A 15,751-nucleotide genomic window follows, 5' to 3' on the forward strand; every position below is an offset into this window, starting at 1 on the left:
TGAAGCTACTGGCACAAGCAACAGCACCATTTTATGCTTTCATACCATATATGCTTGCAAATATCAAAGACCCAGATCTGGGTCTGTGCAGAGTGTTTGATGTTGTTGTTGTTGTGGGGTTTAACGCCATTTTTCAGCACGATAGGGCTATACATGGCGGCCAGTATTAATGGTGGAGGAAGAACCCGGAAAACCCCGGAAAGAACCACCGACCCACGAGAAGCTACTGGCAAGCTTTCTCACATGCCCACATTGGCTGAATCTTAGACTCGAACCGCCGCAGACATAGGTGAGATGGCAGTGATCCGTAACGAAGAGCGCTTTAGACCACTCGGCCACTCGGGGCCCCTCAGAGTGTTTGAAGTAATCAGAATAAATATAGACCCAGCTCTGCAGATGCATTGTGCTATGGCAGATCGGGATCTTTGTTTATTGCAGTTGACCAAGACTTTTAAGTTTGTGTGTGTGTGTGTGTGTGTGTGTATATATATATATATATATATATATATATATATATATTCATTCGGAGTTGTGACAGCTAAATTAACATAAACATTATAGCCAAAAACACAATGATTTTAAAATATCAGTGGTGGCGGTTGGGATATTTTGTAGCTCTTTTCCTTAAATTTGCAATTTTCTAAATGCACTTTATGCACACAAAGGAACAATAAAATCTGTGTAGTCCTATGCTGATGTGCATTCTGCCCTGGCACAAACAATACCCTTTTTACTATGCCCCCACACCTGCATATTTTCAAAGAATGATAAATACCTTTATCTGAATTATAAATGTGAAACAATACACAAAATTAACATTATTACATATAGATGGAAAAGCTAAATTACGAATTACTGTACTAAAATATTTCAAAACCTTTTTTCGTATTTTATATCTTTTGTTTTTCTAGAATTTTCCTGCAATCAAATCAAACACTGTACTGTTCTACACACTATGAAGGTATAAATTGTGGCAATGAAATGCATACATGCCAGGTCTCCCCATTGTTCAGTAATCTTTTGACTTTGACCCCCATCTTTTGATCTGCTGATTTGTCAAGAAAAACTCCTGGAAATCACAAATATGTAAAGTATGGGTATTTCAAGCCAAAACATTTGCCAAGCATTGGTATTTCCAACTAAAACAACATTCAAAAGACAGCTTATGACTATCATGAGCTGTCAATGAAATTATTACTGACCTAACAAACAATCAAATTGTGGGACGCGACACAAACTGATGCATTTATTTTACACATGCAAGTTGTTTTACTCAATATTTCAGTATTGTGTTGTGTATAACAGCTTGCAGGCAACCTGACAAGTTTAAAACAGTTTTTGAACTCTTTGGAAATAATAATTTTGGTACCATGTGCCGACAGATTTGAAGGAAAATACACTGTCGAAAAAATTAATGTCTGCAAGTTCAACAATGCATAGATAGATGAATTTCAATGAATGTTGAGTAACTATTATTCACTGTAGTTATTAAATTTAATTTTAGTATGATGGGAACTTTTACATTTAAATTTATGAAAAATATATTGTAACTCTAAACTCCCATTTTGGACCCAATCTCCTGGATTGTGAACAATGATCATCCAGATTCAGTCCCAGAAAACCTGGCACATATGCACATGGAAATCAAAACATAGAATTGTTAGGGAAAAAAGCATAACAATCAAAAGAATAAAACAATTATGAAGAAATAATTTAAAGCACATGTCAACATGGTAATAAAGGTGCATTTACTCATCTGAAATTAAATATTAATTGTTGTTCTAAAATTTAACCCTAAAAGAGTTCAACCAAAGTCTATTCAATCTGGAAAACTGAATGATCATTTAACAAAAACTTCCAAACAAATTTTTTTTGATTGCTATGAACTTCTACAATGATGATCAGGTACTAAACATGGATCATGAAAGATGGACATATCTGGTTGACCTTGTCCAAAAATGTCCATGTACTTCAACAATGAGTTAGCCTTATGTATTTCTCTGGGCATTAATATAGTCAACGTCCAAGGAAAATGGATGCATGTGGATTAAAATTAAGTGAATTGTCATTTAAACATGTGGTATTCCAATTTAAAAAACAACAACAAGACATCCATTGTAGAAATAGTTGGTACTGAGCACCAACTTGACCTGTTGATTTGTAATTCAATAGGGCACTCAACAGTATTCATTACTTAGACGTGTTTGGAATGGCCTGATAATTCAAAACACACCGTTGTGTAAACTGACATTGTAACATTTGTTTGGTCAAATTCTTCCACTCTTTACAATTTTTATAAATAGCACTAAGAAAGATAAATACAAACCCTTTCGGAAAAAACTTAATGTCAACATCTTTAGAACAACTATCTTGATCAAAGTTATTAGAAACAAGAAATGTATCCACACAACATGAATGTCATGGCCAATATGGTACAAATGAATAAAGCATGGATTCATATGCATGGACAAAGAGCCAAGTAAAAGAGGGTGGAAGAACTCAAATTATATCAGATAATGATGAAAACTGAACTTCGCCTTTATCTTAAACCAAATACCTCTAAACAGATAATCATCATATTTTTTCAAACAAATTTTTTCTCTGTCACAATGATATTGAACATTACCATTTGCAACAATGAAGCAATAAATTATTGTAATTTTCTTATAAAGGTGTTTTCTACTGCGTGAAGCAGCATCAGCGGCACAAATCCAAGGGAGGTAACTACTCGTGGTATAATTTACTTAAGTCAGAGTTGCCTCACTTTACATAAAATTTATAATCAAAGATCAGTGAATCAAGATTTTTTTCCAATTTTAGCAAACCCATAAAGCTGGTTACTATCATTAGTATTGCCACTACATTAGGTAAACTCTACGAGGCATACGGGTAGAATAAGGGAGTCAATTAAAGCAAATTTCTTCTTAACAGCAAATGAAGAATTAGAAAATGTGTTGTTGCCATAGTCAATTTATGACAAATTACTTTTGTATACCTGAAGAATTTTAAAATTCTAAAAATAATAAAGAAAAAAATCCTTGAAATTGCTGGAATGGAAAATTTATTTGGGGGTATAGATTCTCAGTTCCCAATTTATAGCACTATAATACACAAGTTTCCACTTCCTTACATCTTTGATCAAGTTAGTATGGAAAATCCAAGGTAACTCCCTTAGAATTGGAACAATAAAAATCAAAATCATTGCACATTTTGTAACTAAATTTTTCTCACTAAAAGCAGACCTTTTCTTTTACGATAAGGCAAGTATCACAGGTTTGTAATAGCTGCATTAAAAATAAACACTGAAAATGTCTAATGGCTATTTCAAAATTGAATTACAATAAAACCTGTCTAATATGTCAATGAAAGGGAAAAAAAAAACTTTATGCTAAAGTACATTACCATCTGTACTTGCTGTTTGAAGTCGAGACAAAATGCAAACAAAGTAAATCCTGATCTAATGTAGTATAATGCACCTGCCAATCAGGGTCTATGTTGTTTGCTCTACTGATTACTCCTAAAAACTGCAGAGACCAAGATCTGCTGGTGCATTATGTGATGGCAAATCTGGGTGTGCAGTTTGCAGTTGGAACTGCCTTGCAGATGAGTACATATGGTAAATGAATAAATGTGTTTGCATGTGTTTTGTAAAGTTTACCACTATTTTTCAGAACATGATAGACCAATCTATCTGGTGGAGGAAGAACCCAGAAAGATTCTGCAAAGAAGCACTGACCTACCTGAAATTACTGGCTTTCTTGCATACCCATGGTGGTTGAACTGAGACCCCCAACTCGCGCGGACCAAGGTGATTTGTAAAGACGAGTGCCTCTCAGCACTTGGCCGCCTGGGGCCTCTATGAATAAATGTAATTCAACAATAGGACCCCTGACCATACCTGTGTTGTAACTGAGGCAGTGTTATGGTTCTGCTCCACAGTTTCATACTTGGCACAGGGTTTCATTTTGAAAGGAAAAGAATTTCTTAGGTTTTCTACACTGGTTATCCTGGTTATTTAAAAAAAACAACTTATATATATCTCAGGTACTGTTCAAAGAACTTTTAATTCCCTTTATCATGGTGTGTGATTGATGGGTGTAAATTCTAAATTTAGGTTACAGAAACAGAGCCTATATTTGCTTCAGACATGAAGCTATAAAAAAAATTTGCTAGCACCACATGGTCATTTTCATTTCCTGGACTTCAGTGATGAAATGTAAAAAAAAAACAAGTTAATACAAATTTAAAATATTTTATATTTTTGGAATTTATTTACTGCACTTTCAGAAAATGGTATTTCCTATTCTGGCAAAATTCATCTTCCCTATTATAATAACTGCCAACATTAATATACTTTGGACACATTGTCTTTTTTGGAGTACATTGCATCAGCCATTTTGATCAGCTGTGCGATTAGATGATGCACAAGGTCAACATGTAAAGAAAGTTCAGCCAGAGAAAGTAGCACAGAATTATGCCAACATTCTCTTCACAGTGCATGTTGCAAATGCAAACAACTTCACCTCAAATGCGTTACTCTGTTGGAAGTATGCAATTTCTCTGTTGGAAGTATGCAATACTCTGTTGGAAGTATGCAATTTCTCTGGAGTGCAACCAATGTAGATCTCCTACAGCTTTATTATGGGATCCATGTTTTTAATCAGGACAGTGCTATACTAAGGTGCTTTACAGTGACGGACCATGGTGAAAGGGAATGGACATGTAAAGGACCTTCTGATGAGAGAGACTTTAAAACAGATGTGCAACCTATGGACGAAACCTCATTTCATCTGTTTATTTACCTTACTGGGCTTTCAAAACTGTTTAGCTGGACCATACACCAGAGGAAGTTGTCCTGCATTAAAGAATGAATCATAATGGTTATGATGGGACAGGTTCCAAATTTTTGGATCCTACAAAATATATTGTGATTTCCAACGTATCAGAAAACATAATTATGAAATTTAAACTAAATCTGAGTTAATAAACAGCATTTAATTATTTTATAAACGTAAGAAGCTTAGAACTCTGGACAAATAGCATCAAGCAAACATAGTTCCACTGATGTATCAAAGGTACTTTCTTAAAGTCATTCTAGAAGTTAATTCGTACCTTTTTATCATTTGAAAATTTCTTCATTGACTTTGCAGACAAGGCAGTTGTATGATGGCATGGATCTAGTCCTAGTAGTTAATAAGAAATGCTATTGGCAAGTCGAAGACATTTCCTACAAAATGTGAACCAAAAATATTCCCATTTCTTTAGATGACCATGGTATCTGAAATGCTGCTACTGTCAAAGTCGTTATTTATCATTGTTTTAATTTTGTGAATAACATTTTCAGTAAAATGCAGAGATGACAAGCCATAATGAAATGAATATTTGTATACGAATACACTTTTTCCAAATATTCAAATTGGAAATGTTTTTCCAATGTTCTTTGCAACAAAAACATATAATCAAAGGTTAAAATCTGTTCAAAGTACGAGCTAAAAATTCTCCAACCTGTATGAAAATATTATTTATTCATATTTAAGTATTCTGTTATCAAGCATTCTCCTGTAGAATCCAGGTATGGCACTCCCCCAACCCAGTTTGCTCTCTCTCTCTCTCTGCACTTTTAATGTGCCAAGTTTCTGAAACTTAAAGTTGAACCCCAAAACATCTAGTTGTGTCACATAGATCTATGGCTATTTTTAATTTCAACATTATAACAATTCTAAAAAATCAAATACTGCCAAGATTAAATATATCGTCCAAATTTTAAGAACAGTGCCAACTTGGAAGAGTTCACTCTACTAAGCTTTGCTTTGACAAAACTTTTCAAGCAACTCACTTTTTGACCTGAATAGTTTTGATGAATATGGTGGTCATAAAATGTTCTGGATATGGATAAAACTGGGTCAAGTAGATGGATACGGATAAAACTGGGTCAATTAGATGGATACGGATAAAACTGGGTCAAGTAGATGGATACGGATAAAACTGGGTCAAGTAGATGGATACGGATAAAACTGGGTCAAGTAGATGGATACGGATAAAACTGGGTCAAGTAGATGGATACGGATAAAACTGGGTCAAGTAGATGGATACGGATAAAACTGGGTCAAGTAGATGGATACGGATAAAACTGGGTCAAGTAGATGGATATGGATAAAACTGGGTCAAGTAGATAAATAAAACTGAGTCCAGTAGATGAGTAAAACTGAGTCAAGTGGATGAGTATGAACTCAAATTAAGATGTTTTTGCAAAGTGGGACCATGCTGTTTTTATTGTAACAGGGTTACACGGCTTACTCATTGGGCACGCTGGAAGACAAGACAAGTCTATGTAGTCAGATGGGTTGCAGTTGTTTACAGAATTTCTGGTTTGGTGGCTTCGGATTAAATCCAAGTCTGTATTGATGATGGTAAACATTTCACAATGAAAAAACAATATTTGTATGCTAATGAAATATAGGTTATGAATATGCAAATAGTAAATCATGTATTGATTCAGCAGTCGACAAACACATGTTTACTGTTAAATAAATAAAATAAAGATGGGCAATAACATTTTTAAATTCAGCAGCTGACCTTAACAGATGAAGAAAATGGTACTCATGATCTCTCAACTGAAATGGTAACAATAAATGGCAGAAATGTGTTCCTAGCTAAATACCTACAGTCAGTGATTTTATACTGACCGAGTAACAGCTCCTATACAAACTTATGTACAAGTTGCGTCCAACTGCAAGCAACACAGATCTTGATCATGTCACACAATGGACCAGAAGATCAGGGTCTATGTAGTTTATTCCACTGATCACTTTTAACAAACTGCACAGACCCAGATCTGCTGTTGCATGAGACAACTGATCTGTCTGTGCAGTTTGCAGTTGTATCCAACTTACTGTATATATATATATGTATGTTATACTGTATTCAACTAAGATAGGACTTACTGTATGGCATTCAGGAGATCTGTATATTGTATTTGAATAAGAGGACTTATTGTATGGCATTCAAAAGACTGGTATACTGTATTCAACTAAGACAGGACTTAATGTATGGCATTTAACATAATGACATACTGTATTAAGAGATCACTAAGTTAGCAAATACTATACGAATTCAACAAATTGGTATATTGTATTCAACATGGACAGTACTTACTGTATGGCAAACAACATACTGGTATATTGTATTCGACTAAGACAGGGTTTACTGTATGGCAAACAATATACTGGTATATTGCATTCGACTAATACAGGGTTTACTGTATGGCATTCAAAAGATTTGTATACTGTATTTCAATAGGATAGTACTTACTGTATGGCAAACAACATATTGGTATACTGTATGCAACTAATAGTGGACTTACTGTATGGCATTTAACAGACTGCTATACTGTATTTAACTACCGGGGGTAAGCACATATTGTATAAAATTCAAACAGAATGGCAGTAAATGTTATGCTACATTTGACTGTAAGGCATGTGGTACTTGGTCAAAAAATTAAATCACTGGGTCAACTGTGTTGTTTACGGTTCAAATGCAGTACAGTCTATAACATTTCGTTGAATGCAATAAAGCTGTTCCTATCTAAGTCAAATGTGAAAATTGTACATTGGTATTTACTCTGTGCTTAATACATCTCTCCCTCGATAAGTCACACACAATGGGGTCCACAAACATAAACTGCACTGTAAGCATAGGGCGTAAGTTATCAAGGGACCTCCAAAAATTGAATAAAATCTGCTTATACATCAAGAAAACCATGGGGATTGGGGTTGGGTTAGTACACTGAATCCTCCTTTAATAATCATGTGGATAATAATTGTTAATAACGTGCTTTTTCTAATGAAGTTGTTTGTTATTCTATATAAATAACATTTATTTTCATAATTTCCCAAATGTGAAAGATCATTCCAACTGGTTTCAACAACCATCTCGTGAACTCGAAACAGTGTATTATGTCACTGCTCTTTATTTTGTTGATTATTCTGCTTCCCGGCATGGAATTAAGCAGTATACCATCAAGTCGTTAGTCAAACTACCCGGAAACAAGACTATCTGTTGATATACCACCAAACAAGATTCCTTTATTTCAAAACCTAGCAACATCTGTTTCATGAGACAATCGCCTACCTCAAAACTCAATTTTGTATTGTTCAATTAATAAAATATTGATGTCGTGTTTTCACTGAAAGTAACAGTTAAACTTTTTATCATCTGTGAAGATATCTCTAAGTGCCAGTTCCAAAATTCTCTGAAAATCACCTGCCCAGAATGGTCCGTATCTGTGAAACCAAGCTCTTTATTTTACGAAGTATTTGTTGCTTTGCCATCTTTGATCAGGGTTATGAAAGACTTGGTTAATTTAAGGTAGTTTATGTTACATCCACAATAACATTTATAACAGTGTTCGATTGATCAACTGAAGAGAACTCACCCGACATACGACCAGGGCCGCTAGATTTTAAGTATGTAGGATCTGACTCCCTTTAAAAAATTTCTTATATTCCACCTTCTTTATTTTCTTCAAAAGACGTAATTAACGTGACAATACAAAGGAGGCCAGCTTTTAATTCAGTGCAACAATACAACAAATACTTCCGCAAGTCAGTTATCAAAACACGGTCGGCACATAACTAGGTTCTCAGAGAAATGCTTGCAGACATAGCTGTTACGGTAGATTGGCAAATTTTACATTTAAATACACGTTGCATTTATGATGATTATGCTTAAGTGGAACTAAAAGATAGAATTAAAACACAAATTTTACTTAATAAAAATTATTTAATTGGCATTTAAATATTAATGTACTGCCTACACTATGCATAAGTGACATTTTCATTGATGGAAATTTCCTTGAATATCTTTAACTATGGTGTACTAAAAATGTCATTTCGGAAAGAAAATGTAACCATTTATATGACTTCCTTTTAAAAGTTGATAATTTCAAAATGTTAATTAAAGTTTAAAGGTCATATATACTGTTTTTGACCATAAAATGAGTCATATATCGTTTCAATTACCAATTTTGATCGTGATTTTTTCAAATTTAAGAAATAGTGATCAATTTTTATTTTCTGGTTTAATTTTTTTTTATCCATGTCTGACCTCGCATTATCAGCAGGTTTGTGAGTTATCAGGGCGCAAGTTAACGAGGGAGTGGCGTACATGGTTAGGTCCTAAACAGAGGTCTCTTTCTAGAATAGCCACAGGACTCCATCTTTCTGTAATAAGACACAACACCGGGCCCCATGGCTTTGCTTTGTTGTAATGAACTACAAAATGTCAAGACAAAAGGCAAATTATTTTAAATTACTGGTATGACAGGGAAGAAAATGTACAAGATGGCATTATTCAAGTTCAAACAAGAAGCATTCAGCACAGTTCAAACACATCCCTTGTCCAAGGAAAGCAATCCAATGGGGAATTTTCTGTGTAGGAATTACTGTTTAAACATGAATATGCAAACCATATGGCTCGGCCACTTGATACAAGCAAAACATCCATACAGAAGGAAAATGTAGTCCGCAGGTTTTATCACATAGCTTATCACACACACACACATTGTCAGAGGCCACATGTTTTTTAGATTCCTTCAGAATACGCAATCTGTAGCACAATCACACACATCCAATAGCTGTCATACATACTCTTAATTCCTGTAGTGGCAGACATATTGGCAATATGGTGCAACTTTACTATGCTAATGGAAAATTTGAAAACAATGAAGAAAATTTGGGGCACATTGTATGCTTTTATGCCTTTCTTGTGCCTCATAGGAAATTTATCATTCATTTGTCTTCCTTCTCCAAATCGCACTTTCTTAGAAACCATATTAGCCCTTTCACCAACAATTGGATCAATTTGTGAACTTCTGATTGAATCAATCCTTTCAATCCTATTTGAGCACTCAGTTAATGATTTGATTCACAGCCTAACTGAAAGACAGTTGATCTTTCCATATGGTCACCATTGATACGTGTCCAAGGCATGTTCATCAGACCACACGCAATGGAAAGTGAAAGCTGAAGAGGCTAATATTACATGGGCCTAGATCTAATGATTGATTGACTTTCAATTCTTTTTTTCTTTCTAGTAAGAACAAAGCACTGCATCACTAGGATACACTTTTGTCTGAGGAAGCAGGACTATTTGAAGATGTGTCACAACTAAAAACTGTGGAATAGTCCGGTGGTTCATCAGTACTTACTAAGTTTATTCGTGCACTACTTGAACTCAGTGTGCGTGCACGACCAATAGAGTTTGTAGACAGGATCCTTGTATGAGTCTGGGCAAAGGGGTGCTGTTGGGGATGATAATGATGATGCAAGGGGGCATTATTATTATTATTATTATTGGAGGACATGCTATAGCAGCGGTGCATGACAGGACAACCATTTGAATCTCTCACTATTCTGGCTGGTGGCGGCCGATCTACTGTTTCTAAATTTGCAGAATTTGAAGAATATGGTGGAGGGCTCTCTCTGTCAAAAACGGTCCTGTTGGGTGGTGCTCGAAAGCACCGCATATCTTGATAATCCTGATAGTCTTTACGTTTTTGCAATAAGTGTTTCTGGCTTTCGATATAACCTTCTTCACCATCTTTAGAAACAGGAATCTGGGGTGGCAAATCCAGCATTGTGTCTGTCTGTACTGAATGTAACTGAACCTGCCTGTTCCTTTGTTGCTCAATCAAATAGTCATGGCTTGTGTTTGTGGGGACATACACCACCTGCAAAAAATGAAAAAATACAGCAATGACAGTAAACGATAATAACAAAAATCAGCAGGTGGAAAGGAGGCAAAAGGAGAAAAGAGAAATTTGTAGATGCACTAAACAACATAATCTTCCCTATGTGTGCTTAGTAAATGTAATTTTTTTCCCTAAAGGATCATATTTACTCATCCAGCCCATGCCTGGCTGGGAAGATTATCTTTCTTGGCCATTTCATTTTTCAAGCCACCATATATACTTGCTTGTAAGATGAGTCCAACTGCAAACTGCACAGACTCAGATCTGCATCACATAATGCAACTGACCGATCTGGGTCTGTGCAATTTGTTAGGAATAATCACTAGAACAAACAACACAGATCCAGATCTGCAGGTGCATTATGTGACAGCAGATCTGGATCTTTGTTGTTCACAGTTTGACTTGGCTTGTAAGCAAGTACATATGGTATGTCAATCTCATTACTCTGCAGTTACATTTCTCTTATCCTGTTCCAGCTTCCCCTCCTCTTTCTTGCCTATTTCATTTTTTCAACATGTATAAATCTTATTCACCAAAAGTTAGATTTCCCTCATTATTATCTGATCCTGAGCCCTCTCTACACTTCCATTATTTTTTCTTTCTTTTCCAGCATATGTTTCAAGACCTGTCACATACACAGGAAGCCAATAGGTCTATTACACCTGCTGTGTAACAGTGATTTTGTTTGATGACAAAGAATGAAAATAAGTTCTTAATACACTGTGCTACTAATATCAGTGGTCACTCACTGGTTAGCATGTCAGACATGGGACTGAAAGTGTGTGGGTTTGAATCCTACCACAGAACCAGTCTGGGTAGCTAACACTGTGTCCCTGATTAATTCACTTTACTCCAACTGCCTTAGCACTAAATAGCCTACTTGTGTTGCTGTGCCAGAAAGCACCAAACCAAAATAACATCAAGTACATGCCATGGTCACAGGCTACATATGTTGTTTTCTATTGCCAGGTCATGACAGACTGATTTAGCCCAAGGTAAACATAAGGATATTCCTGATTTATGAGGGAGTAAAACTGAAAGCATGTACATAATTCAGCAAGTATCTGGAAGTCCCCAACACATTGCTGTTCACTTGCTACAACCTCCCCTGCCCATCAAACTGTCCTCTCTGCATTATTTATACTCTCTTACAAGTCAGATCCAACTGTGAGCTGCAGAGATCCAGACTGGTGTAGCATAATGCAGTCATTTCTTGGTTTATGCAGTTTGTTAGGACTAATCAGTAGAACAAATAAAACAGACCCTGGCAATGCATTATGTGACTGCAGATCTGGGTCTATGGCATCTGCAGTTGGACCAGACCTGTATGCAGGTATATATGGTTAAATGAACTGTAGTCATTTCTCCTAGGCTACCATCTCTATATTCTACTATATACTTATTTTATTTTAATCTTGTGTAATTTTGCAATGTCCTGCATGTGCTGCAGCTGTGTTTTAAAGAGGCATGTAAGTCTAGAATAACAATTATGAAAAGAACCATATATATATATATATATATATATATATATATATATATATATATATATATATATATATATATATATTAGTAAAAATGTATGATCTTTCAAGGTATATAAAATTATCTTTATCAATATATTTTCAGGGGATGTTACTCTTCACAAACTTTTTACCATCTCCTGATTCTGATTATATTAGCTGAGGTAAAACCAATAAATTAAACATTCTTCATGAGCACTTAACACACTTAACACACTTTATTTGTTTTTTCTCCATTAAAAAAAAACTTCTAAATACAAGCAACACATTGAAAAAGGATGAGGAAAACTGCCATCTTGAAAATAAACTTCCATTATATCAGTAATCTAAATAGTGATAAAATGGAAGTTTAGTTTCAAGAAATAAGATGTTCGTTGGGAGATGAACAAGGAAACTCACAAATTTTGTTCATTATTTCCATGGCAACATGAAAAATATAGAAAGAGGAAAATAGAAAATAATTAAGTACAAGGGACCTTTATATCACTTGCATGATGAATGAAGTTTGTTTAAAACAGATGAATGGTTGGAGAATATACCCCAGAAACACAAATGTATAGCTTCAGTATTTCTTCCAACATTAAAAAATATTCAGAACGGTATATCCTTAAAGCAACAGACACATTTACACCACTCATTTGAAATGTGTAGCAGATGGTCAAAATGTGAACCAAGTTTGTGTAGTTTGGGTACAATGTGTATCTAGTTTGACTGAAATGTATACCTGATTTTGTTGAAATGTGTATCAAATTTGCTTGAACTGTGTACCTAGTTTGGCTGAAATGTACACCTGATTTTGTTGAAATGTGTATCAAATTTGATTGAAATGTGTACCTAGTTTGGCTGAAATATGTATCAAGTTTGGTTGAAATGCGTACCAAGCTTGGCTCAAATGTGTATCAAGTTTGGTTGAAATGTATATCAAGTTAGGTTGAAATGTGTATCAAGTTTGGTTGAAATGTATACCTGATTTTGTTGAAATGTGTATCAAATTTGCTTGAAATGTGTACCAAGTTTGGTTGAAATATGTATCAAACTTGGTTGAAATGTGTACCAAGTTTGTATGAAATGCGTACCAGATTTTGTTGAAATGTGCATCAAATTTGCTTGAAATGTGTACCAAGTTTGGTTGAAATATGTATCAAGTTGATTGAAATGTGTATCAAGCTTGGTTGAAATGTATACCTCATTTTGTTGAAATGTGTATCAAATTTGCTTGAAATGTGTACCAAGTTTGGTTGATATGTGTAGCGAGTTTGGTTTAAATGTGTACCAAGTTTGGTTGAAATGTGCAGAATGATATTAGAATAACAGTATGCTCCACAAGCAAAATATTAACAGAAAGATGGACTGACAGGCTGAGAGATGGACATTAAGAATCCTACACCTGGCCCCACCCAATGCATATCAGTTGACATTAAGAATCCTACACCTGGCCCCACCCAATGCATATCAGTTGACATTAAGAATCCTATACCTGGCCCCACCCAATGCACATCAGTTGATAAATGCAGTGCTACATCAATAATAAGGTCTTTAACTAGACTTAACTTGAAAACATTTATTGAGAATACTGCAATGTCCACCTCTACAAAATACCCATAATAAAAGACAAAAAAGTGATCCCTTCCAAAATGTATCTTGAATTCTAAATAAAAAGCACAAGAGCAAGGCATTTTAAGATTTCAACTTTTGTTTCTAAAAAAAATGCATACAATGTAAGTGTTTCTGCTGTTGATTGCCATATTTCTGAGTTGCGAAAACAAAAAAAATTGGAATCAAACATGTCTGCTTTTGCATCTAATTTTCAACCCATAACATACCACATGATGGCTTAATATTCTTCTGTATGATGCAATGATGTAATGCACATGGTCTTGGCCATTTTGTGTCCATCCAAGGGCAGGCAATCTGATCATTTTATTGGGTTCTTATTTAGGTCTATGTCTCACTGAATATATTATTTATTAAAATATGAGAGTTAAGAATCAGACTTCTATCACAAAAGCATTCTAAAATAAATCAATATGTGTGAGAGTCAATACTAAAATGGTGCATGAGCAAACCCTGCAGAATCATTTCAAAATCATTTTATCTTCAGAACTGATTCTAACTGAAGGCACAAGTCATCTTATCAATGTGTCAAATATTAATGCCAATCTTCACATATTCTTAAAACCTGTATTTTAAATTTAACACACCAAATGTTTTTTACCAGCTCTCGGCCATAGATATACAACTCCAACTTCTTCCTTAACAGCTGCCAAGGGCAGCAAAATCCAGTATGTTGTTGTTTTTCTAGGGTTTAACACCATTTTTCAGCACAGGATAGGCTATATATGGCGGCAGTATAACTGGTGGAGGAAGAATCCTGGAAAACCCAGGGAAGAACCACCGACCCATGAGAAGCTACTGGCAGACTTTCCCATGCAGCCACACTAGCTGAGCCTTGGACTTGAACCCAAGCAGACAGAGGTGAGATGGCAGTGATCAGGAATGGCGAGCACTTTAGACCACTCAAGGCCCCCAAAATCCAGTATCAGAATATTTTTGAAATTCATTTTTATTTTTACACGTGCTGTGAATGGTTTGCTTTTGATTTGGCATTTAATGGTAAAGCAACACAAGGTGCCTTATCCCAGGAACACAACACAGCGCAGACCTGCCAACCCTGACGAGTCCGTCTCAGTAAGGCAGTTGATTTTTTTTCTGTAAGATTGACCAGTTTTCAGTAAGTGTGTAACAAAATATCATTAACTGCTATTGTAAAGCTGGAAAACGCAATTAAAAGTTTGACGCATCGACGACAAACATTATGTTCAACTGAAAAGTTTGTAATGTACGCGCAGACTTTATTTACCACTAGTACAGTTGCACAAACTCTAGTTCCAAACCCTATGCAACTCAATGACTTGTTGCTATCTCTCAACTTGACAGAATTCTTGGAAATTCTTTTCCAAATCACATGAACACAGGTGCTATACGCAAGCTTGATGTTGAAAAAAAATCCCAATAATCTAAGGAAAATAAATCATACAGAGTGACAAAAATACCTTAGATTACCCCCATGACCCGTTCTGACATAGGACACTATTATATAATAGGTATAATATTAAACAAATTCCAACAGAAACACCGGATAAAGCACTACTTTCTGGATGCCATTTAAAAAAATTCTATAATCAATAGTTTGATCATGCAGACACTTCGCATGAACAAATAGGTGCAGTTCAAAGCGTCTGGGGTGCTGCTGTTAAGTTAATCTGGTTCCCTGACTAATTTTACTAATTCTAAGATGAAACCCGGATCCAAATAAAACACGAATGAACCAATTATGTTTTTTTGCAGCAAAGATCATTCTTCCATAGTTTTTGCTAGTATGCCATAAGTCCATTATGTTAAGGGTAATTTTTGTAAGGCTTATGGCAAAATCGTAAGAGTTGGCAGGTCTTACAGCGACCAAACCTAGCTGAATAAATGT

The 15,751-nt window shown here is 35.2% G+C and overlaps 1 protein-coding gene across 6 annotated transcripts in view; it reads right to left on the reverse strand.

Moving 5' to 3' along the window:
- Positions 1 to 1,698: 1,698 nt before the first annotated feature.
- LOC149780068 (uncharacterized) overlaps positions 1,699 to 15,751 on the reverse strand; it is a 314,560-nt gene continuing 300,507 nt past the window's right edge. For all 6 annotated transcript variants that reach the window (XM_089936823.1, XM_089936822.1, XM_089936824.1 and 3 more), the window contains one exon: positions 1,699 to 10,729. In XM_089936823.1, the coding sequence (XP_089792949.1) occupies positions 10,115 to 10,729 (615 nt within the window). In that variant the 3' untranslated portion in view covers positions 1,699 to 10,114. The remainder of the gene's footprint in view (positions 10,730 to 15,751) is intronic.

The sequence above is a fragment of the Sinohyriopsis cumingii genome, chromosome 16 (genome assembly GCF_028554795.1).
Source record: "Sinohyriopsis cumingii isolate HCF-2022 chromosome 16, ASM2855479v2, whole genome shotgun sequence".
Lineage (NCBI taxonomy): Eukaryota > Metazoa > Mollusca > Bivalvia > Unionida > Unionidae > Sinohyriopsis > Sinohyriopsis cumingii.